Raw genomic sequence first — 25,226 nt, 5'->3', positions numbered from 1 at the left:
CGCTCTAACCGCTGAGCCAAACCGGCCAGGGCTGTTACTGTTATGTCTTAAGCGACCCCTGTGAAAGGATCATTCAACCCCCAAAGGGGTTGCGACCCACAGGTTGAGAACTGCTGCTCTAACCATTGAGCAAAATTGGCTAGGACATTATTTTTTGTTTGGAGTCTTCCATTCTTTAAATATTATGAGCCTAAGCAGAGGCAGTGTACTCTGTACCGTTGATGCTGCATAGTCATAGTTGAGTTTCTGGCTCAACACTTTGTATCGCCTTCCTCTGCCTGTGAAATCAAGTGGATCACATGGTAGCCCAGAGGATTTATGACATCAGTGACCGTTCAAGCTCTTTCATGAACTGTAGTAGCAGCTAGGAATGCTCAAGTCTTTACCCAATTTACTGTGGCTTCAATAAGCAAGGATTGCATTTTTTTTTTTTTTTTTTCACATAACAAGTAGTATGCAGGCACATGGTTCTGGCATGATCAGCTGTTCAGTAAAGCTGTCCCAGGCCACAGCTCTTTCTGCTTGTTTGCTTTCATGTATTTTTCCTGGGCCATTAGAAGCATATTGGCCTTGATCAGCATGTTTATCGTTTCATGGTTACCAGACAGCTGCTGTAGCTTATATATAGGGAAAGATAGAGCCAAGGGCTTTCTTTCGGCAAGACCCTTCTTTCCTTCCTTCCTTCCTTCCTTCCTTCCTTCCTTCCTTCCTTCCTTCCTTCCTTCCTTCCTTCCTTCCTTCCTTCCTCCCTCCCTCCCTCCCTCCCTCCCTCCCTCCCTCCCTTCCTTCCTTCCTTCCTTCCTTCCTTCCTTCCTTCCTTCCTTCCTTCCTTCCTTCTTGTCCTTAGTAGATTACCCCTTATTCTTACTGCTTAGAATTCTGTCACATGTTCACATCTACTGCAAAAGAGAGACTAAAAGTCAATGAATGGGACTGTCATATTTGATTTAAAACAATCATGATCAAATAAATGAGGGGGAAGGGGAAATTTGCCAAAATTCTTTGGGTAATACCCTGCTTTCAAACATAATTCGATACATTGTGGGAAGAAGTGACATCTAAATCCCACTCAACTCTAGTGTCTGCACTACAGACTCAAGTCTAGCACAAATACCATTAGACAGGACAGAAATTGTCTATGACATATACTGAAATGTGAGGTTATCTCTTAGGGTGGTATTATGATTATTTTATTTTCTTCCTTATACTCTTTTTTTTTTCTTTTTTATTCTCACCCAAGGACATTTTTGCACTTAACATCACATAGAGTGATGGGGAGAGAAGAAGGAAGAGAGAGAGAGAGAAACATCGATATGAGAGAGAGAGAGAGAAACATCGATATGAGAGAGACACATCGAGTGGTTGCCACCCACACAACCCCAACCAGGCCGGGGACAAACTGCAACCGAGGTATGTGCCTGTAGCGGGAACTGAACTCAGATCTCTCTGGTCCATGGGTCGCCATACTAACCACTGAGCAAAACCGGCCAGGGCTCTTCCTTATACTCTTATGTATGAATTACTTGTATAATAAGATACAAAAAATGGTATTTGAAATGCTGGAGACAGTTGATTCAGAAAACAGGCTGCAATGTCCAGAATCCTCTACCTAGATTGACACCTCCCACAAAGGAGGCAGGACGCCCTTTCTCAGGTTTAGCCAGGCAATGCAGAGCAAGGTGTGGCTTTAGAAGCAGGGAGAAAATTCAATATTTAAGTTCTGAGCCCTTCATCCTTAAGCTCTGGTCTCTGTGGTTCAGGTTTTCTACTACCAGATCCCAGGGATCCAGGAAAACCCCTGGGATTGTTCCCTGTTAGGTTCCTCAATAGCTCCAAACAGTGACTAAGGTAAACTCTGAAAGAGGGTGTCCCTTTTAGATTTCCACTTGAATTTCGATAGGTGAACTTTCTAGGGGCTTGACCTGTCAGAGATTCTTCAGAAATGCCACATGTATATACATGTTATACTGTCAGTCACACTTTGATTTTTCAACAGGTGTTCTATAAGGGAAAGAATAAATACATGGCAGTCAAAAATCTGACCATGAATCTGTACCAGGGGCAGATCACTGTTCTCCTGGGTCACAACGGAGCAGGCAAAACTACCCTCTGCTACATGCTAACAGGTACGTGTGCAGAGTTAGCACTCCCGAAGAAGCTCTGAAGAAATCATAGGTCTAGATTTTTGGTCCCATTTCCCCTTATTACATTTCACCGACATTTTATTATTATAAATATTATTTTTAATCCTTACCCGAGGATATTTTTCCATTTTTGTTCAGACAGAGTGGGAGGGAGAGAGAGAGAAACATTGACGTGAGACACATCAATTAGTTGCCCCTGACAAACCGCAATCAAGGTATGTGCCCTTGACCAAAATCGAACTTGCTACTCATTGGTCCACAGGCCAACGCTCTAAACTCTGAGCCAAACCAAGCCAGGGCAGATTTCACTATCATTTTAATATTAAGCATATTTTTGGTTTGTTGTTTGTTTTTTTACCATCTGTGTAGTATCTGGTTGTTCACATTACCATGTACCAGGAGAAGGATATCTTTGGCTCTCTCAGTCAGTCTGAGCAACTTAATCTTATACACAATCAAGAAGCTGTGAACACTGCTTAGCACGTTTCTTTCCAGACAGAACTTTCCGGTACACTGAGGCACCACTAATCCCTCAACCAAAAAATCCATCCATTTGCTTATGATGGCCAGAGGCACTTTTATTTTCATTCATTCATTCATTCATTCATTCATTCATTCATTCATTCATTCATTTATTTTTGTTACAGATGTTTCTCCTTTTTTCCCTATTGACACCCTCTTTCCCATCCCCCTACCCCCCCGGCTTTGTTGTTCATGTCTCTTGGTTATGCGTACGTGCGTATAAGTTCTGTGGTTTAACTCTTCCCTCCCCCCACCAACCCATCTTCTGAGGGTTGTCAGTCAGTACCCTACTTCTATGTCTCTGGGTCTACCCTATTCCTCAGATCGTCATGTTCATTATATTCCACAAATAAGTGAGATCATGTGGTATTTGTCTTTTTCTACTTGGCTTGTTTAGCTTAGGATAACAGTTTCCAGGTCCCTCCAGGTCGTCTCAAAGGATAAGAGATCTTTCTTTCTTACAGCTGCATAGCACTCCATTGTGTATATGTACCACAGCTTTTTTATCCATTCGTCTACTGATGGACATTTGGGCTGTTTCCAGATCTTAGCTATTGTAAATAGTGCTGCTACGAACATGGGGGTACATATATTCTTTACAATTGGTGTTTCAGGCTTCTTAGGGTATATTCCTAGAAGTAGGATCACTGGGTTAAATGGCAATTCAATTTTTAATTTTTTGAGGTGACACCATAGAGTTTTCCATAGTGGTTGCACCAGTCTGCATTCCCACCAGCAGTGTACTAGAGTCCCCTTTTCTCTACACCCTCGCCAACACTTGTTGTTTGATGCTTTGTTGATGGTGGACATTCTGACAGGTGTGAAGATACCTCATTGTTGTTTTAATTTGCATCTCTCTGATGATTAGTGATGTTGAGCATTGCCTCATATGTCTCTTGGCCATTTGTATGTCCTGTTTGGAGTGGTGTCTATTTAGTTCCTCTGCCCATTTTTTAATGGGGTTCTTTGTCTTCCTTTTGTTGAGTTGTATGAGCACTCTATATATTTTGGAAATTAACCCCTTATTTGATGTATCATTGGCGATGATGCTCTCCCATACAGTGGGTTGCCTTTCCACTTTGATGGTTGTTTCTTTTACTGTGCAGAAACTTTTTAGTTTGATGTAGTCCCATGTGTTCATTTATTCCTTTGCTTCTGTTGCCTTAGGTGATGTATCAGTGAAAATTCTGCTGCTCATGATGTCCGAAATTTTGTTGCCTACATTTTCCTCTAGGATTTTTATGGATTCACGGGTCACATTTAAGTCTTTTATCCATTTTGAGTTTATTTTGGTGTATGGTGTAAGTTGATGGTCTAGTTTCATTTTGTTTGCATGTAGTTGTCCAATTTTCCCAAGACCATTTATTAAAGAGGCTGTCTTTACTCCATTGTATGCTCTTGCCCCCTTTGTCAAATATTAATTGAGCATAATGTCTTGGGTCTATTTCTGGCTTCTCTGTCCTGTTCCACTGGTCTATATGCCTATTCTTGTGCCAGTACCAGGCTGTTTTAATTACATTAGCTTTGTAGTATAACCTGATATCTGGTATTGTGATCCTGCCTACTTTGTCCTTTTTCAAGATTGCTGTGGCTATTTGGGACCTTTTTTGGTTCCATATGAACTTTTGAAGTATTTGTTCTAGTTCTGTGAAATATGTCATTGGTATATTAATGGGGATTGCATCGAATCTATAGATTGCTTTGGGTAGTATGGACATTTTAATGATGTTAATTCTTCCAATCCATGAACAAGGTATGTGCTTCCACTTTTTTTATGTGTTCCTCTATTTCTTTTTTCAATGTCCCATAATTTTCTGTAAATAGGTCCTTTACTTTTTTGTAAATAGGTCCTTTACTTCTTTGGTTAAGTTTGCCACAATGGCAAATGGGATTGTTTTTTTCAGTTTCTCTTTTTGTGAGTTCATCATTGGTGTATAAGAATGCCATTGATTTCTTGACATTAATTTTGTATCCTGCTACTTTGCCAAATTCATTTATTAAATCTAGTAGTTTTTTGATGGACTCTAGGGTTTTCTATGTATAATATCATGTCATCCACAAATAATGACAGTTTCACTTTCTCCTTTCCAATTTGGATTTCTTTTATTTTTACTTCATGTCTGATTGCTGTGGCTAAGACTTCCAGTACTATGTTAAATAAGAGTGGTGAAAGTGGGCATTCCTGTCTTGTTCCTGTTCTTAAGGGAAATGCTTTTAGTTTTTGCCCATTGAGTATGATGTTGGCTGTAGGTCTTTCATATATGTCCTTTATTATGTTGAGATATGATCCCTCTATTCCCAAATTGCTGAGCATTTTTATCAGAAATGGATGCTGCCCTGGCCAGTTTGGCTCAGCGGTTGAGCATCGGCCTGTGGATCAGAGTTCAGTTCCCGCTAGGGGCTTGTAACACTGAAAAAAAAAAAAAAAATATATATATATATATATATATATATATATGTATATATATAAGGATGCTGCATTTTGTCGAATGCTTTTTCAGCATCTATTGATATGATCATGTGTTTTTTATTCTTCATTTTATTTATGTGGTGTATCACATTTATTGATTTGTGAATATTGTACCAGCCTTGCATCCCTGGGATGAATCCCACTTGGTCATGGTGGATAATTTTTTTTGATGTATTGCTGGATTTGATATGCTAGTATTTTATTCAAGATTTTAGCATCTATGTTCTTCCGGGATATTGGCCTATAGTTTTGTTTCTTTGTAGTGTCTTTTTCTGGTTTTGGAAGTAGAATTATGCTGGCCTCATAAAACGAGTTTGGAAGTCTTCTTTCTTCTTGAATTTTTTAAAATAGTTTGAGGAAAATGGGTGTTAGTTCTTTGAATGTTCAGTAAAACTCTCCCATGAAGCCATCTGGTCCTGGGCTTTTGTTTGCTGGGAGAGTCTTGATTTCCTCTTCAGTTTCCTTAGTTGTTATTGGTCTGTTCAAATTCTCTATCTCTTCCCGGTCCGGTTTTGGGAGACTGTGTGTTTCTAGAAATTTGTCCATTTCCCTTAGATTGTTGAATTTGTTGCTATATAATTGTTCATAGGAGTTGTTAAAGATCTCTTGTATTTCTGTGGTATCAGTTGTTACTTCTCCTCTTTCATTTCTGATTTTGTGTATTTGGGTTCTCTCTCTTTGTTTCTTGGTGAGTCTAGCTAAAGGTCTACCAATCTTGTTTATTGTTTCGAAAAACCAGCTCTTTGTTTCCTTGATCCTTTGAATCGTTTTTTTGTTTGTTTGTTTGTTTTTTTGGTCTCTATATCATTTATTTCTGCTCTGATCTTTACTATTTCCTTCCTTCTACTTGCTCTGGGGTTTACTTTTTGTTTGCTTTCTAGTTCTTTAAGTTGTGAGGTTAGATAGTCTATTAGAAATTTTTCTTGTTTCCTGAGGTAGGCCTGTAGGGCTATGAATTTCCCTCTTAGAACTGCTTTTGCTGCATCCCATAGATTTTGTGTTGTTGTGTGTTTATTTTTACTGGTTTCCAGGAAGATTTTAATTTCTTCCTTGATCTCCTTGGTAACCCATTCATTGTTAAATAACATGCCATTTAGCCTCCATGTGTTGAAATATCTTTGCATGTTCTTGTTGCAATTGATTTCTAGTTTCATGCCATTGTGATCTGAGAAGATGCTTGATATGATTTCAATCTTCTTGAACTTGTAGACACTTACTTTGTGTCCTAACATTTATCTTTGAGAATGTCCCATGTGCACTTGAGAAGAATGTGAATTCTGTAGTTTTAGGGTGTAATTCTCTGTAGATACCTATTTTTTAAATCTTTATTATTGAATGTATTACAGATAGTCCTTATTTTTCCCTCATTGACCCTCTCCTCCCCACTCTTGCCCCCCCCGCCTTTTTCCACACTGTTGACTGTGTCCATTGGTTATGCATATAAGTTCTTTAATTTATTTCTTCCCATCCCCCAACCCCTCTCCTTTGAGGTTTGTCAGTCTAGTAACCAATTTGTATTTTTTAATCCCTTCACCTTTTTCACCCATTCCCCCAACCATGCTCCCATCTGGCAACTAACAAATTGTTCTCTGTATCTATGTGAATGTTTCTGTTCTGCCTGTTCATTTTGTTTGTAGATTCAATTGTCGATAGATATGTATTTATTGCTATTTTGTTTGTTCATATATTTTATCTTTTTCTTCAAAAAGACCCCTCATCATTTCATATAATAACGATTTGGTGGTTATGAACTCCTTTAACTTTTTTTTGTCTGGGAAACTCTTTATATGGCCATCGATTCTAAATGACATCTTTGCAGGATAGAGTAATCTTGGTTGTAGGTACTTGCTTTTCATCACTCTGAATATTTCTTGTCACTCCCTTCTAACCTGCAGTTTCTTTTGAGAAATCAGCTAACAGTCTTATGGGAACACCCTTGTAGGTAACTAATTGCTTTTCTCTTGCTGCTGTTAAGATTCCCTCTTTGTCTTAAACCTTTTGCATTTTGATGATGATGTGTCTTGGTGTGGGCCTCTTGGGATTCATCTTGTTTGGGACTCTCTGTACTTCCTGGATGTATATGTCTGTTTCCTTCACCAAGTTAGGGAAGTTTTCTGCCATTATTGTTTCAAATAGGTTTTTGATTTCTGGTTCTCTCTCTTCTCCTTCTGGCACTCCCAAGATGCGAATGTTGGAATGCTTGAAGTTGTCCCAGAGACTCCTTACACTATCCTCATTTTTTTGGATTCTTTTTTTGCTGTTCTGATTGGGTGTTTTTTGCTTCCTTATATTCCAAATTGATGGTTTGCTTCTTGGCTTTACCTACCCTACTATTGAATCTGTGTAAATTATTCTTTATTTCAGTTAGTGCCCCATCATTTCTGACTATGCATCCTTCATTTCTGACTGGTCTTTTTATGCTCTTGAGGCCCTCACTAAGTTCACTGAGGTTCTTACTAAGTTCACTGAGCATCCTTATAAGCAGTATTTTGAACTCAGCATCTGTTAGGTTGCTTATCTCCATTTCGCTTAGTTCTTTTCCCGGGGTTTTGTTGTGTTCTTTCATTTGGGACCTGTTTCTTTGTCTCCTCATTTTGGCTGGTTCCCTGTATTTGTCTCTGTGTATTACTTAACGAGAGGTATGGGGCTATCTGAGACCAGATACTGCTTGTTTGAAAGAATTTAGGAAAATCTGAAACAGGATCCAAGACAGGCCAATCCTATGGTTAAGCAACTGGCAACAGCTTGGGTGGGCCTGAAAATTGTGTGGGGCAGGGCCACAGGGAATCACCAGGGTAGAGCAACCAGTGTGAGCCAGTTTGCTGGAGTCCCAGATATGGCGGCTGTCTGCCGCCCCAGGGGAGGGCTCACCAAAGGAACAAAGGCCTATGACAGCACATTTGTCTCAGAGAAAGCCCCCTCTCCAGCCCTTGCTCCAATGCCAAACAGCTCAGTTCTTCCCTGTATGTCTCTGGTGCTCCTTGAGCTGCCTCTCCTCCAAGCTGAGAGGGAGTGAGTCCGATAAGTTTGTGCGCAGGCTCTTTAAGAGGAGCTGCCTGGGGCTCCAGCTGCCTCAGTCTCCCTGAGCCTCAGTTCCCGCTGGTTTTTCCAGCCAGAAGTTATGGGGACTTCTCTTCCTGGCACTGGAACCCTGAGCGGGGTGCCTGGTGTGGGACGGGGACCCCTATGTCCTCAGGGAGGACCTTCCTAGCCAAGATGTTCTTCTGATTTTTTTCTGCCACATGTGGGTGTGGGGCCATCCCGTCTGCCTCTGCCCCTCCTACCAGTCTCGATGTGGCTGCTTCTTTAATTCCATAGTTGTAGGACTTCCATTCAGCTTGATTTCAGGCGATTTTGAATGATGGTTGTTATGTAGTTTAGTTGTAATTTTGATGTAGTTGTGGGGGGACACAATACCACGTTTACCTATCTTGCCATCTTTACTGGAAGTTCTGTAGATATCTATTAAATCCATTTGGTCTAGTGCCTCATTTAGAGTCTCTGTTTTCTTGCTAATTTTTTTGTCTAGAGAATGTATCCAGTGATGTCAGTGGGGTGTTGAAGTCCCCTGCTATGATTGTATTGCTGTGGATTTATCCTTTGAAGTCCTCCAGAATATTTTTAATATATTTTGGTGCTCCTATATTGGGTGCATATATGTTTATCAAGGTTATATCTTCCTGTTGTATAGATCCTTTCAGTATTATGTAGTGGCCTTCTTTGTCTCTAGTTATGGCCGTCATTTTGAAATCTAATTTTTCAAATATGAGTATTGCTACCCCAGCTTTTTTTCCCTTTCTGTTTGCTTGGAACATTTTTTTTTCATCCCTTCATCTTCAACCTATGTGAGTCTTTCACTGTGAGGTGGGTCTCTTATAAACAGCATATATATATATATATATATATATATATATATATATGAATCATGCTTTCTTATCCAATCAGCTACTCTGTGTCTTTTTATGATAATATTAAATCCATTTACATTTAAGGTGATTATTGATATGTATTTATTTATTGCCATTTTTGTTTAGTGTGGTTATATTTTTTTTCCTATATTTTCTACTAATTACAGCAGTCCTTTTAACATTTCTTGCAGTGCTGGTTTGGTGCTAATGTATTCCCTTAGCCTTTTTTTTTGTCTGGGAAGTTCTTTATTTGACCTTCTATTTTGAATGATAGCCTTGCTGGGTAGAGTAGTCTTGGGTTCAGATCCTTGTTTTTCATGACCTTGATTACTTGGTCATTTCCTTCTGGACTGTAGTGTTTCTGTTGAGAAGTCAGCTGAGAGCCTTATGGGGTTTCCTTTGTAGGTAACCTGTTGCTTATCTCTTGCTGGTTTTAGGATTCTCTCTTTGTCTTTAATTTTTGGCATTTTAATTACTATGTGTCTTGGTGTGGGCCTGTTTGGGTTCTTCTTACTTGGGGCTCTCTGTGCTTCTTGAACTTGAATGCCTTCTTCCTTCATCAAATTAGGGAAGTTTTCTGTCACTATTTCTTTAAATATATTCTCTAATGCTTGCTCATTTTCTTCTTCTTTGGGGACTCCTATGATGCGAATATCATTATGTTTCCAGTTGTTCCACAATTTTCTTAAGCTGTCGTCCTGTTTTTTAATTGTTTTTTTCCGATTGGTTGATTTTTTCTACCCTGTCTTCTAATTTACTAATCCGGTCCTCAGCTTCCTCTACTCTGCTGTTTAGACCTTCCAATGTGTTCTTTACTTCTGCTGTGTCATTCTTCATTTCTTCTTGGTGGTTTTTAATTTCCAATTGGTTGATATTCAACGTTTCTATGTCCTTACTCATGGTGTTGATGTCTTTACTCATGCTGTTGCACTTCTTCAAGATCATGGTTCTGAATTCTAGCTCCGTTAACTTCCTTAACTGCACCTCATTTATCTCATCTTCGATAGAGGTCTCTTGTTCTTTCATTTGGCATTTGTTTCTTTGTTTCACCATTTTGGCTGTCTCAGTGGGCTTGGAGCCTGCCAAAGTTTCCCTGTGGGTGTTGGTGTTCTGCTGTTTGTGGCTCCCTCTGCTGGGTTTGGATGAGTATGGGAGGACCCACGTTAAACACCACTGCCAAGTCTTATTTTCCTGGGTAGAGTTGCAAGCCCAGAAATGGTTCAGTTATTCTCTAGCTTTTTGCCTGGAGTCTATCTATTAGTCTCAGTTACTTGATGAGCCTTGGGTTCTCAGTTGAATGAAAAACTCAGGTGTTCAGTGTAAGAGGATTTCTCGAGGGTGGGGCAGATGCTGGTTGTTAATTAGCCTCAATTTGCATTTCAATGACCCACAGGGTGGGGTTGAATCTCTGAGGGAGGGGCCGCCACATCTCCCCAGAGCCCTGGGAAGGAGTAAGATAGCCACTGTTCTGCATGGCCGCAACTCAGCAAAAGCTCTGCATGCCCTCCATATCCTGAATGTCCTTACACAGTTCCAGTCCAGTCCGCCCTCCCTCTGCTGGAGCCCAAGGTGAGTGGCTGTGGCTATTTTAGTGCTCTGTCCTGGCCCTCTGCACTGTGGAGTCGCTTGGGAGTTTAACCTGAGGGCGCTGGTCACACCTAAGACCGCTGCTGTCTGTGGGCTCCCAGCTCCTCTCTTGCGCCTCCATAATCCTACCCGGATCGAGTCAGTGTCCCTGGTTATGTGGTCCTTGCAAGCTGCTTTTCTATTGCTTTTTCCCGACGATTTGTCTTTATTTTAGTTGTAATTCGTTTGGTCCTGGGAGATGGTCTGTGTAGCTGCCACTCACTCGCCACCATTTTGGAATCTCCTCACCAGAGGCACTTTTAGAATGCTACACAGTGAATTATTCTAAAATGATTTCAGTTTCAGAATAATTTTTATGCCTAAGTAATACTTTCACATTTTATTAATTATTAACAAAAATAATATTCTGTGATGTTTGAAAACTTGTTGATTCAAGAAACATATATTTACTGAAGGCTTCACTTGTGGAAAGCTCTATAAAAAACCAATGAGATGCATTTCTAAACTTCAGGAGCTCTGAAAGCCAACTAGTTCTTCTTCGTTGCACACAGAACAACAAACTGCTGGGAAACTATTAACATTTCAAAATCAGGATGCATCTTTCATTGAAGACTATTTAGCAGCCAAATAGTGAAGCTTAGTCTGAGGGGCCTCTCTACCCCTCTAGTATCCAGCTAGACTTTATTTTTTAATTTTTTTTTCTTTATTGATTTTATAGAGAGAGGAAGGGAGAGGTAGAGAGACGTGAAAACATCGATAAGAGAGAACATTGATTGGCTGCCTCCTGTGTGCCCCCTACTGGGGATTTTGCCCACAACCTGGGCATGTGCCCTGACTGGGAATCAAACTTATGACCTCTTGGTGCATGGTTCAACACTCAGCCACTGAGCCACACCAGCTGGGCAAGTATCCAGACTTTAAATACTAAGTTTCAGCCCAGCAGATACACACTGACAGGCTCTGCGTGCATCAGAGCTGGGTCAGATTCCTGGACTGGGTTGTTGTAGTGTTACTATACCAATGGTCTTCTCTCAGATACAAACATTGCTGCTCCTGGCAGTGTGGCCACTTAGAAAAGGCCTCTCCTCCTATATCAATTGTGAGGTGCTTGGAAGGTGAAGGATGATCCAGCTAGGCTAAGCGATCAAGAAAGCAAGTCAGGTATTAGCATTGTTTCAGGAGGCCACTAATACAAACAACCCACAGACTCTTCCCTCTTGCATTCTCTTTTGTTCCCAGGATTTGTTGTTCTCTGTACTTACCTGGTTTGTTTGTATATATTTGTGTTATTTTTCTGTCTTCCTCATCTCTTTCTCCAGGGAACCTGTTCGGTTTACTTCTGGATCCTCAGTGTCTGGAAAAGAATAGGCACTCAATAAGTAACACTGAGTGAATGACTAAATTAATTAATACAATAGCAAATTCTACCAAAATGAAAACCATAAATGATGTATCAGAGAGGCTCAGCCAAAGATTTCTATCAGCAGTGACATGACATTAAAAAAAGCCAATGCTGTCTCTCTCATTGATGTTTCTGTCTCTCTCTCTTTCTCTCTCCCTCCCTCTAAAATCAATAAAGAAAAAAAAAGCCAATGCTGCCCCGGAGAAAGTGGCACCACTAAAAGACACATGGTGGGATTCAGTAGACCTGAAGATGCTAAGCTGGGAAGGAAAAAATCTGATTTCCCAGGACAACAGGCATGGAAAAGCTTCTATATCATGTTGTTTTCAGGGAGGCCAAAAACTTAGCACTGGCATGTTTTTGTTTTTTGTTAATCTTCACCCAAGGATATTTTTTCATTGATTTTTAGATAGAGTGGAAGAAAAGGAGGGAGAGAGAGAGAAAGATAGGGAGGAGGATGAGGAGGAGGAGAGAGAGAGAGGAACATCCAAGTGAGAAAGATACATCCATTGGTTGCCTCCTGCACGACCCTGACTGGGGCCAGGGATCAAACCTTCAACCCAGCTACATGTCCTTGACAGGGAACCGAACCTGGGACCCCTCAGTCCATTGGCTGACACTCTCACACTGAGCCAAACTGACCAGGGAATTTTTTTAAAAATATCCTCATCCAAGGATATGTTTTTATTGATTTTAGAGAGAGAGGAAGAGAGAGAGAGAGAGAGAGAGAGAGAGAGAGAGAGAGAAACATCGATGTGAGAGAGAAATATTGATCAGTTGCCTCCCACACATGCCGTGACTGAGGATCTAACCCCCAACCTAAGTTGGTGCCCTGACCAGGAATCAAACCTGCAACCTTTTGGTATACAGGACGACACTCCAACCACTTGAGCCATCTGGCCAGGGCAACACAGGCATGTTTTTATCTTAATCCCCATTTCTCTACCCAGTAAAGTTATGTAATTTTTTGGTTCTTCTATATCATCTATTTAGCTATTCTATTATTATAATTATACATAAAAGACTTTTACTTTTACTATAGAATTGTATCACCTTTCCCCACCCCTCCACCAAAAAATAATATATGCTTTATTATCCATGGTCAAAATGAAAGATCTAAAAAGTCCAGCAGTGGGTAATTTGGCAGTAAATATCAAAAACCTATAAACTCTTTATCTTCCTTTTGGCCTACCAAAACTACTTATGTTGATTCAGAGTAAGGCAATGATTGGGAAGCAGGCAACATTATATTACATGTTTATACTTGTGAAAAATTGCAAATAACCTAAATATCTACCAGTGTGGGTTGAATAAATAATAAATTGGGTATATTCATAGCAAAATCATTTTAGACTCTAAAAGTTATATAGATTTTGCCGATGTGGACAAATGGCCTCAATGCATTGTTATATGAAAAAAACAATTTAAGCCCTGGCCGGTTTGCTCAGCGGTTAAAGCATTGGCCTGCGGTCCAGAGAGACCTAGGTTCGATTCCTGTTAAGGGCATGTGCCTCGGTTGCGGTTTGTCCCCGGCCCTGGTTGGGTCGTGCAGGTGGCAGCCACTCGATGTGTCCCTTTCATGTTGATGTTTTTCTCTCTCTTCCTCTCTCTCCCTCCCACTCTATCTGAACAAAAACCAAAAAAATGTCCTCGGGTGAGGATAAAAAAAAAAGGAAAGCCAGTTTAAAAAACAAAATTTATATTTTTCAATTGTTTTACTAAAAAAAGGTGTAAGTATATGCATAAAAAATACATAAAGCTATATAGTAAAATGTTAACAGCAGTTATCTTTAAATGATGGAATTTATATAAGCTCTGTTTTATTTATTATACTTTATTCTTCTCCTAACCTTGCAATAGACATCTGTTGACCTTTTTCAATCTTAAAATATACTTAGAATAAGAAAATGAGAATAAAGACATAGGTAATATGCAGATGGGCAAGCTGCAAAGTTTTACACTGACATGCATTTGATGCTGAGTGCATTCATTCATTCACTGGGATTTACTGGGAACAGATTGCGAATCAGAGATGAATCAGTCATGGATCTTGCATTGCCTTCAAGGGTCTCAGTTCAAAACTGTTAGATGTCCAAAATACTTTCTCCTTAACCATATTTACTATGCATCCATAATATTACTTAATGCTTATAGCATTGTAATTTGCTTTAAACATGTCTATATGTGTTTTGTCCATTTAACCAGATTGGAACGCCTCAAGAGCAGGAAGGACATCTCCTGTCTCTACTATCCCCTCACACAACCTTGTACATATACCCCTTGGTTGTTACAAACTGACTGTGACAAAAAAGAATAGGGTAGTTTGTGTGAGAACAAGCAAAGTAGAGGGCATTATTAAGCCTTTGTACTGCTGTGTGCTCTGACTGAAGATGAATCTAGGATATGTCTTCTTCTTGCTTCTAGGTCTTATTCCCTCTTCACATGGACAGGCCTATATCAATGGGTTTGAAATTTCACAAGACATGTTTCAAATTCGGAAGAACCTGGGCTGGTGTCCCCAACATGATATCTTGTTTGATAATTTGACAGTAGCAGAACATCTTTATTTCTATGCTCAGGTAAGTCAGTGGATGACAGGTTTTATTTCTTCTGTATTCATTCTTGGGGATGGTAAGAAAGCCTGCTTCTGTCTAACTCAACCTCATTGGGTCATGAAACCTCTTCTGCATACCATTCCCTAAACAGTCGGGGTGTGTGTGTGTGTGTGGGTGGGTGGGTGGGTGCATGGTGTTTAAGATTTTTGAATTAAAGGGTCTCTAGAAATTATTTTTTATTGAGGTGAAATTCACATAACATAAAATTTATCATTTTACTCATTCTATTTATTTTTAAACATATGTTTTTCTTTATTGATTTTAGAGAGAGAGGTAGGGAGAGGGGGAGAGAGATAGAAACATCAATGAGAGAGAACATCGAGTAGCTGCCTCTTGCATGCCCCCCACAACCTGGGCATGCGTCCTGACTGGGAATCGAACTGGCAACCTCTTAGTGCATGGGTTGATGCTCAACCACTGAGCCACACTGGCTGCACCCATTTTGCTCATTTTAAAATGTAAAATGTAGTCATTTTTAGCATACTCACAATGTTGTGCAACCATCACCAGTATGTAATTACACAACATTTTCATTACTTTAAAATGTAACCTGCATCCATTAGCAGTCACTCTCCACTCCTTTCTCCCACCCCTGACAAGCACTAATCTGCTTTCTGTTTTTATGGATTTGACTATTCTGAATGTTTCATATAAATGGAATCATATATTCCATTTGGATGTTACTTTCGTGCCTGGCTTCTTTCACTTGACATAATGTTTTCAAGGTTTATCCATGTTGTAACATGTGTCAGTACTTTGCTACCTTTAATGGCTGAATGATATTCCATTATATGAAATTGGATATCCATATTTTGTTTATCCACTCATCAGCTGATGGACATCGGGGTTGTTAGTACCTTTTGGCTATGTGAATAGTGCTGCTATGAATATTAGTGTTCAAGTTTTTGTTGGAACACCTATCTTCAGTTCTTTTGTGTAGATAACTAGGAATGAAATTATGGGTCATATGTTTAACTTAAAAAAATAGTTTTTGAGGAACTTCCATTCACTGTGGTTCTGATTTGCATCTCCCTGGTAACAAAGGATGTTGAGTATCTTTTCATGTGCTGATTGGCCATTTGTATGTCTTCTTTGAAGAAATGCCTGTCCAAGTCCTATGCCCATTTTGCAACTGGTTGCTTATCTTTTTGTAGTTGAGTCATGAAAGGTTTTTTGTTTTTTTGTTTTTTTTTTAATAGTTGACAGTGTTACAGATATCCTCCATTAACCTCTCCCTCTCCTGCTTTGCACCTCCCACCCAGCCCTACCCTACCCTAGGCCTTCCCCATACTATTGTCTGTGTCCATGGGTTATGCATACATGCATATATGTTCTTTTGTTAATCTCTTCCCCTGACCCTCCACCACCACCCCTCTGAGATCTGTCAGTCTGTTCCATGCATCCTTGCCTCTGAACCTATTTTGTTCCTCAGTTTATTTTGTTTGTTAGATACCACATATAAGTGAGATCATGTGATATTTGTCTTTCTCTAATTGGCTTATTTGCTTAGTATAATAATCTCCAGGTCCATCTATGCTATTGCAAAGGGTAAGAAATCCTTCTCTCCCTGGCAGATAGAAGCCCTGCCACTTTCATGGCTGATGTTACATAAGCCACTGTTCTCAACTCTGGTGCTGGAGTCCATGCCTCAGTCCTCTCAAGGAAACACTATCCCCACCCCCAGCTAGCAGCCTAGATATCCTTCTTCACCCTTGGGTCTGCCACCCATGGCCAGTTGGGCCAGCCTCTCTCACAACCTGCACTTTCCACCAGTGTCAATGTAGTTTCTGCCCTCCCTTGTTAAAAATCTCCTTTTCAGCTCGGCCGGTATGGCTCAGTGTTTGAGTGTCGACCCATGCACCAAGAGGTCACCAGTTCGATTCCCGGTCAGGGCACATGCTCAGATTGTGGGCCCAATCCCCAGTGGGGGGCATGCAGGAGGTGGCCAATCGATTTTCTCTCTCATCAATGTTTCTAAATCGCTCTCTCTCTCCCCCTTCTCTCTCTCTAAAATCAATAAAGAAAAAAAAATTTTTTAAATCTTCTTTTCAGCTAGAATTCATTTGGCAATTCAGGGTGAATGTTTCCCAATTTACTTTCTTTTTTAAAAATATGTTTTTATTGATTTTTAGAGAGAGATGAAGGGAGAGGGAGATAGAAACATCAATGTGAGAGAGATACATCAACCTGCTGCCTCCTGCACGCCCCTCCCTGGGGATTGAGCCTGCAACCCTGGTATGTGCCCGGGCCGGGAATTGAACCAGGAACTCTCAGTCTATGGGCTGATGCTCAGTCCACAAAGCCACACCGGCTGGGCTCCAATTTACTTTTTTTTGTTAACTCATCTTTATTATTGAATGTATTATAGATGCCCCCCCCTTTTTCCCCATTAACTCCCTCCTCCCCAATCCCACCACCCTCCAGCCTTCCCCACATTATTGTTGGTGTCCATTGTTTATGCATAGAAGTTCTTTGGTTTATCTCATCCCATCCTCCCTTCCCTCTTCCCTTTGAGATTCATCAATCTAACGTACAATTTGTACTTCTTAATTCTTTTATATTTTTCACCCATGTCCCCATCCCACACTCATCTGGCAAGCAACAAAAAGTTCTCAGTATCTATAAGTCTGTTTCTGTTCTGCTTGTTCATTTTGTTTGTAGATTCAATTGTTGATAGATATGTATTAATTGTCATTTTATTTTTCATATTTTGTTCTTCTTCTCCTTCAAGAAGACCCTTCAACATTTCATATAATACTGGTTTGGTGGTGATGAACTCTCCTTTAGCTTTTTCTTGTCTGGGAAACTCTTGATATGTCCATCGATTCTAAATGATAGCTTTGCAGGATAGAGTAATCTTGGTTGTAGGTCATTGCTTTTCATCACCTTGAATATCTCTTGCCACTCCTTTCTGGCCTGAAAAGTTTCTTTTGAGAAATCAGCTGACAGTCTTATGGGAGCTCCTTTGTAGGTTACAGATTGCTTCTCTCTTGCTGCTTTTAAGATTCTCCTTTTGTCTTTAACCTTTGGCATTTTGATGATGATGTGTCTTGGGTGGTCCTCTTTGGGTTCATCTTGTTTGGGACTCTCTGTGCTTCCTGGACTTGTATGTCTGTTTTTCTCACCAAGTTAGGAAATTTATTTTTTTGTCATTATTGTTTCAAATAGGTTTTCAATTTCTTATTCTCTCTCTTCTTCTGGCACCCATATGATGCGAATGTTGGAATGCTTGAAGTTGTCCCAGAGGCTCCTTACACTATCCTCAATTTTTGGATTTTTTTTTCTGTTCTGATCAGGTGTTTTTTGCTTCCTTATATCCCAAATTGATGGTTTGCTTCTTGACTTTACCTACTCTACTATTAATTCCCTGTAAATTTTTTTTTTATATCCTCACCCGAGGAAAAAGTTTTTCCACTTTTTGTTCAAATAGAGTGGGGAGGGAGGGAGGGGGAGAGAGAGAGAGAGAGAGAGAGAGAGAGAGAGAGAAACATCAATGTGAAAGGGACACATCGAGTGGCCGCCACCCGCAGGACTCAGCCAGGACTGGGGACAAACTGCAACCGAGGTACATGCCCTTAGCGGGAACCGAACCCAGGCCTCTCTGGACCGCAGGCTGATGCTCTACTGCTGAGCCAAACTGGCCAGGGCTATAAATTATTCTTTATTTCAGTTAGTGCATCCTTTGTTTCTGACTGGTCCTTTTTTATGTTGTTGATGTTCTCACTAAGTTCCTTGGAGGTCTTCTTAAGTTCTTTGAAGGTCTAACTAAGTTCCTTGAATGTCTCACTGAGTTCCTTGAGCAACTTTATAACCTGTTTTCTGAACTCTGCATATGATTGATTGCTTATCTCTATTTTGTTTAATTTTTTCGTGGAGTTTTGTTCTTTTCTTTCATTTGGGACATGTTTCTTTGTCTCCTCATTTTGGCTGCTTCCCTGTAATTGTTTCTTTGTATTAAGTAGAGTTGCTATGTCTCCTAGGCTTCGTAGGGTGGCCTATTGTTGTAAGTGTCCTATAGGATCCAGTGGCACAGCCTCCCTGATCGCCCCAGCTGGGCCCTTGAAGTGCACTCCTAGTGTGGACTGTACGCTCTTCTGTTGTAATTTAGTCTTGATTGCTCTTGGAATGTTAATGGGAGGGATTTACTCAGGCTGATCAGCTGCAAGGACTGGTTGTGCCCACTGACCACTGACCTCTGACTACCTTGGAGGATCAGCTGTGCAGGGGCCCACCACATGGAGCAAGACTTACTTCATCAGAGCTCTGGTATCCACTGAATCCACTCATTGTGTGTCTCACTTGTGGAGATGGTTGTGTGGTGATGTTTCAATGTGGTCTGGAGCTGTCCACTGGGTGTGCTAGCTCTGGGGCAAGGTCAGCCATTGCCTATGTTCTATCTGGGGCCACCAGTCTTAAGCTACAAAGTGATCTGCCGATTGCTGCTTCTTGTGCTGGGCTTGGAGGTACCCAGGAAAAGCCAAGTTGTGAACCAAGGCTAGCTTCATCTAGTGCCAGTCCTGGGGCCACTTAACAAGAAGTATGGGGCTCACTGAGACCAGATGCTGCTTGTTTTAGAGATTTTAGGTAACTCTGAAGCAGGATCCAAGATAGGCCAATCCTGTGGTAAAGCCTTTGGAAACAGCTTGGGTGGGCCCAAACATTGGGTGATTCAGGGAATCACCAGGGTGGCGCAAACAGTGTGAGCCAGGTTGCTGGAGTCCCAGATATGGCAACCATCTGCTGCCCCAGGGAAGGGCTCACCAAAGGAACATCAGCCTCCACCAGCATATCTGTCCAGGAGAAAGCCCCCTCTCCAGCTCTGGTCCTGAGGCCAAACAGCTCAGTTCTTCCCTGTATGTCTCTGGCTCCCCTCAAGCTGCCTCCCCTCCAAGCTTACAGGAAGCACTTCCAAATAAGTCCATGCACGGGCTTTTTAAGAGGATCTGCTTGGGGCTCCCGCAGCTGTAGCCTCCCTCTGCCTCAGTTCCTGCTGGTTTTTCCAGCCCAAAGTTATGGAGACTTCTCTTTCTGCCACTGGAACCCTGAGCTGGGTGCCTGGTATGGGATGGAGACCTCTCACTCCTCAGGGAAGACCTTCCCAGCCGAGGTGTCCTCCTGATTTTTATCCACCACATGTGAGTGTGGGACCAGCCCGTCCGCCCCTCTGCCCCTCCGCCCCTCCTACCAGTCTCAGTGTGACTGCTTCTACTTCTTTAATTTCATAGTTGTAGAACTTCCATTCAGCTCAATGTCAGGCAGTTATGAATGATGGTTGCATTGTAGTTTAGTTGTAATTTTGATGTGGTTGTGGGAGGAGGCAATACCGCATTTACCTACGCCACCATCTTGACTGGAAGTTCTGATCCCCAATTTACTTTTGTTTCCAGTTTGGTTCTGGGAGGAGGTGCAAGAAAGATCCACCTACACAGCTGCCATCTTGAAACCACCATGAGAGTTTTAAGTATAGTTGAGATACTAGACCCTTATCAGACAGATGATTTGCAAAGACTTTCTCCCATTCATAGTATTTTTTTCCTTTATTGACAATGTCCTTTGGTGCACAAGAATTTAAAATTTTTATTAAATCTAATTTGTGTTTTTTTATTTGCTTGTACTTTTGATGTCATATTTTAAAACTATTGCCTCAGGTTTATGCTTGTGCCTTCTAAGAATTTCATAGTTTTAGTTCTTACATTAATGTCTTTGATTAATTTTGAGCTAATTTTTATATATGGTTTGAGGTAGGGGTCAAATTAATTCTTTCACACTTAAAGATTTAGTTGTCCATCATAGTTTTGTGAAAAGACTATTCTCTCCCCTTTGAATGATCTTGGCACCTTTGTCAAAAATCAGTTGATCACAGATGTATGGGATTATTCTGGATTCTTAATTCTATTTCATTGGTCTTTGTGTCTATCCTTATGCCAATAGCATAATGTCTTGATTGATTACTATAGTTTTTTATTAAGTTTTGAAATCAAGTAGAGTGAGTCCTCCAACTTTTCTCTTGTTTTCAAGATTGTTTTAGCTATTCTAGGTTCCTTGCATTTCCATATGAATTTCAGGATCAGCTTGACCATTCTACTCTTCATTCTACAAATATACTGTTATTACTAAAATGCAATTTGATGCTAATGATGGAATTAGCACAGACTTCACACATTAAGGGCACAGCAACCTGACAAGATTGCCACTTTGGAGATTAGTCACAAGCTTAGGGGTTCCCAGACAAAAAAAGCACATCTGACACACTAGCTACAAATACAGGAGTTTCCACTGTCACCTTCAGGTGGAAACTCAGGAAAGTACTATACTTATAAGTATACTTGTACACTTACATTGATTTTTCTTTTGTTGAATTTTCCTTGCATTCCTGGGATCAATCCCACTTTGTCATGGTGTATAATCCTTTTAATATGCTGTTATATTTAGTGTTAATGTCGTATGATTCAAAATGCAAAAGCCTTTCGTCTGTCCCTTTCCTTAAAGATAGCAGGTGTTATAAGGCTCTCAGCTGACTTCTCACAAGAAACACTACAGGCCAGAAGGGAATGGCATGAGGTAATCAAGGTCATGAAAAACAAGAATCTGAATCCAAGACTACTCTACCCAGCAAGGCTATCATTCAAAATAGAAGATCAAATAAAGAGCTTCCCAGACAAAAAAAAGCTAAGGGAATACATTAGCACCAAACCAGCACTGCAAGAAATGTTAAAAGGACTGCTGTAATTAGCAGTAGAAATGGGAAGAAAAGTAGAACCACACTAAACAAAAATGGCAATAAATAAGTACATATCAATAATCACCTTAAACGTAAATGGATTGAATGCTCCCATAAAGAGACACAGAGTAGCTGATTGGATAAGAAAGCATGACTCATCTATATGTTGTTTACAAGAGACCCACATCACAACAAAAGACTCACATCGGTTGAAAGTGAAGGGATGGAAAAAAATTTTCCAAGCAAATGGAAAGCAAAAAAAAGCTGGGGTAGCAATTCTCATATCTGATAAAATAGATTTCAAAATGAAGACCATAACTAGAGACAAAGACGGCCACTACATAATATTGAAAGGATCTATCCAACAGGAAGATATCACCTTGATAAACATATATGCACCCAATATAGGAGCACCAAAATATATTAAAAATCTTCTGGAGGACTTCCAAGGAGAAATCGACAACAATACAATCATAGCAGGGGACTTCAACACCCCGTTGACAGCACTGGATAGATCCTCTAGGCAAAAAATTAGCAAGGAAACAGAGACTCTAAATGAAGCACTAGACCAAATGGATTTAATAGACATCTACAGAGAATTACACCCCAAAACTACAGAATACACATTCTTCTCAAGTGCACATGGGACATTCTCAAAGATAGACCACATGATAGGACACAAACTAAATCTCTACAAGTTCAAGAAGATTGAAATCATATCAAGCATCTTCTCAGATCACAATGGCATGAAACTAGAAATCAATTGCAACAAGAACATGCAAAGACATTTCAACACATGGAGGCTAAATAGCATGTTATTAAACAATGAATGGGTCACCGAGGAGATCAAGGAAGAAATTAAAAACTTCCTGGAAACCAATGAAAATGAACACACAACAACACAAAATCTATGGGATGCAGCGAAAGCAGTTCTGAGAGGGAAGTTCATAGCACTACAGGCCTACCTCAAAAAACAAGAAAAATTTCTAATTGACTGTCTAACCTCACAACTTAAAGAATTAGAAAGCAAACAAAAAGAAAACCCCAGAGCAAGTAGAAGGAAGGAAATAGTAAAGATCAGAGCAGAAATAAATGACATAGAGACCAAAAAAACAATTCAAAGGATCAATGAAACAAAGAGCTGGTTTTTCGAAAAGATAAACAAGATAGATGGACCCTTAGCTAGACTCACCAAGAAACAAAGAGAGAGAACCCAAATACACAAAATCAGAAATGAAAGAGGAGAAGTAACAACCAACACCACGGAAATACAAAAGATCGTTAACAACTACTATGAACAACTATATGGCAACAAATTCGACAATCTCAGCGAAATGGACAAATTTCTAGAAACACACAGTCTCCCAAAACTATTCCCGGAAGAGATAGAAAACTTGAACAGACCAATAACAACTAAGGAAATTGAAGAGGTAATCAAGACTCTCCCAGCAAACAAAAGCCCAGGCCCAGATGGTTTCACGGGGGAGTTTTACCGAACATTCAAAAAAGAACTAACACCCATTCTCCTCAAACTATTTCAAAAAATTCAAGAAGAAGGAAGACTTCCAAACACGTTCTATGAGGCCAGCATAATTCTAATTCCAAAACCAGAAAAAGACACTACGAAGAAAGAAAACTACAGGCCAATATCCCTGATGAACATAGACGCCAAAATCCTGAACAAAATACTAGCAAATCGGATCCAGAAATACATCAAAAAAATTATTCACCATGACCAAGTGGGATTCATTCCAGGGATGCAAGGCTGGTACAATATTCGAAAATCAATAAACGTGATACACCACATAAACAAAATGAAGAATAAAAACCACATGATCATATCAATAGATGCTGCAAAAGCATTCGACAAAATCCAGCATCCATTTCTGATAAAAACGCTCAGCAATGTAGGAATAGAGGGATCATATCTCAACATAATGAAGGCCATATATGAAAGACCTACAGCCAACATCATACTCAATGGACAGAAACTAAAAACATTTCCATTAAGAACAGGAACAAGACAGGGATGTCCACTTTCGCCACTCTTATTTAACATTGTACTGGAAGTCTTAGCCACAGCAATCAGACATGAAGAAAAAATAAAAGGGATCCAAATTGGAAAGGAGGAAGTGAAACTGTCATTATTTGCAGATGACATGATATTGTACATAGAAAACCCTAAAGACTCCATCAAAAATCTATTAGACTTAATAAATGAATTTGGCAAAGTAGCAGGATACAAAATTAACGTCAAGAAATCGACGGCATTCTTGTACATCAATGATGAACTCACAGAAAGAGAAACTGAAAAAACAATCCCATTTACCATCGCTCCAAAAAAATTACGATACCTAGGAATAAACTTAACCAAAGAAGTAAAGGATCTATTTGCAGAAAACTACAGGTCATTGAAAAAAGAAATAGAGGAAGATATAAAAAAGTGGAAGCACATACCCTGTTCATGGATTGGAAGAATTAACATAATTAAAATGTCCATACTACCCAAAGCAATCTATAGATTCAATGCAATCCCCATCAAAATACCAACGACATATTTCATAGAACTAGAACAAATACTTCAAAAGTTCATATGGAACCAAAAAAGACCCCGAATAGCCACAGCAATCTTGAAAAAGAAGAACAAAGTAGGTGGGATCACAATACCAGATATCAGGTTATACTACAAAGCGACTGTAACCAAAACAGCCTGGTACTGGCACAAGAACAGGCATATAGACCAGTGGAACAGAACTGAAAACCCAGAAATGGACCCAAGGCAATACGCTCAATTAATATTTGACAAAGGTGGCAAGAGCATACAGTGGAGTAAAGACAGCCTCTTCAATAAATGGTGTTGGGAAAATTGGACAGCTACATGCAAAAAAATGAAACTAGACCATCAACTTACACCATACACCAAAATAAACTCAAAATGGATAAAAGACTTAAATGTGACCCGTGAATCCATAAAAATTCTAGAAGAAAATGTAGGCAACAAAATTTCGGACATCATACGGAGCAGAATTTTCACTGATACATCACCTAAGGTAACAGAAATAAAGGAGAAAATGAACACATGGGACTACATCAAACTAAAAAGCTTCTGCACAGCAAAAGAAACAATCATCAAAATGGAAAGACAACCCACTGTATGGGAGAACATCATGGCCAATGATGTATCCGATAAGGGGTTAATTTCCAATATATATAGAGTGCTCATACAACTCCACAAAAGGAAGACAAAGAACCCAATTAAAAAATGGGCAGAGGAGCTGAATAGACACCTCTCCAAACAGGACATACAAATGGCCAAGAGACATATGAAGAAATGCTCAACATCACTAATCATCAGAGAGATGCAAATTAAAACAACAATGAGATATCACCTCACACCTGTCAGAATGGCCGCCATCAACAAATCATCAAACAACAAGTGTTGGCGAGGGTGTGGAGAAAAGGGGACTCTAGTACACTGCTGGTGGGAATGCAGACTGGTGCAGCCGCTATGGAAAACAATATGGTGCTACCTCAAAAAATTAAAAATTGAACTTCCATTTGACCCAGTGATCCCACTGCTGGGAATATACCCTAAGAAGCCTGAAACACCAATCAGGAAGAATATATGTACCCCCATGTTCATAGCAGCACTATTTACAATAGCTAAGATCTGGAAACAGCCCAAGTATCCACCAGTAGACGAATGGATAAAAAAGTTGTGGTACATATACACCATGGAGTACTATGCAGCGGTAAGAAAGAAAGATCTCTTATCCTTTGAGACGACATGGAGGGACCTGGAAAGTATTATCCTAAGTGAAAGAAGCCAAGCAGAAAAAGACAAATACCACATGATC

At 40.1% G+C, this 25,226-nt stretch overlaps 1 protein-coding gene across 1 annotated transcript in view; it reads left to right on the top strand.

Moving 5' to 3' along the window:
• LOC118642245 (ATP-binding cassette sub-family A member 17-like) overlaps positions 1-25,226 on the top strand; it is a gene marked incomplete at its 3' end in the record, with an annotated part of 168,845 nt that overhangs the window by 33,062 nt on the left and 110,557 nt on the right. Inside the window, exons 11-12 of the mRNA XM_036279905.1 lie at positions 1,997-2,126; positions 14,458-14,612. Coding sequence (XP_036135798.1) covers positions 1,997-2,126; positions 14,458-14,612 — 285 coding nt within the window. The remainder of the gene's footprint in view (positions 1-1,996; positions 2,127-14,457; positions 14,613-25,226) is intronic.

The sequence above is a fragment of the Molossus molossus genome, unplaced genomic scaffold (assembly GCF_014108415.1).
Source record: "Molossus molossus isolate mMolMol1 unplaced genomic scaffold, mMolMol1.p scaffold_m16_p_3, whole genome shotgun sequence".
In the NCBI taxonomy this organism is placed as follows: domain Eukaryota; kingdom Metazoa; phylum Chordata; class Mammalia; order Chiroptera; family Molossidae; genus Molossus; species Molossus molossus.
The sequence above is the reverse complement of the archived record's forward strand: the minus strand, read 5'-3'. Positions and strand labels throughout refer to the sequence as shown.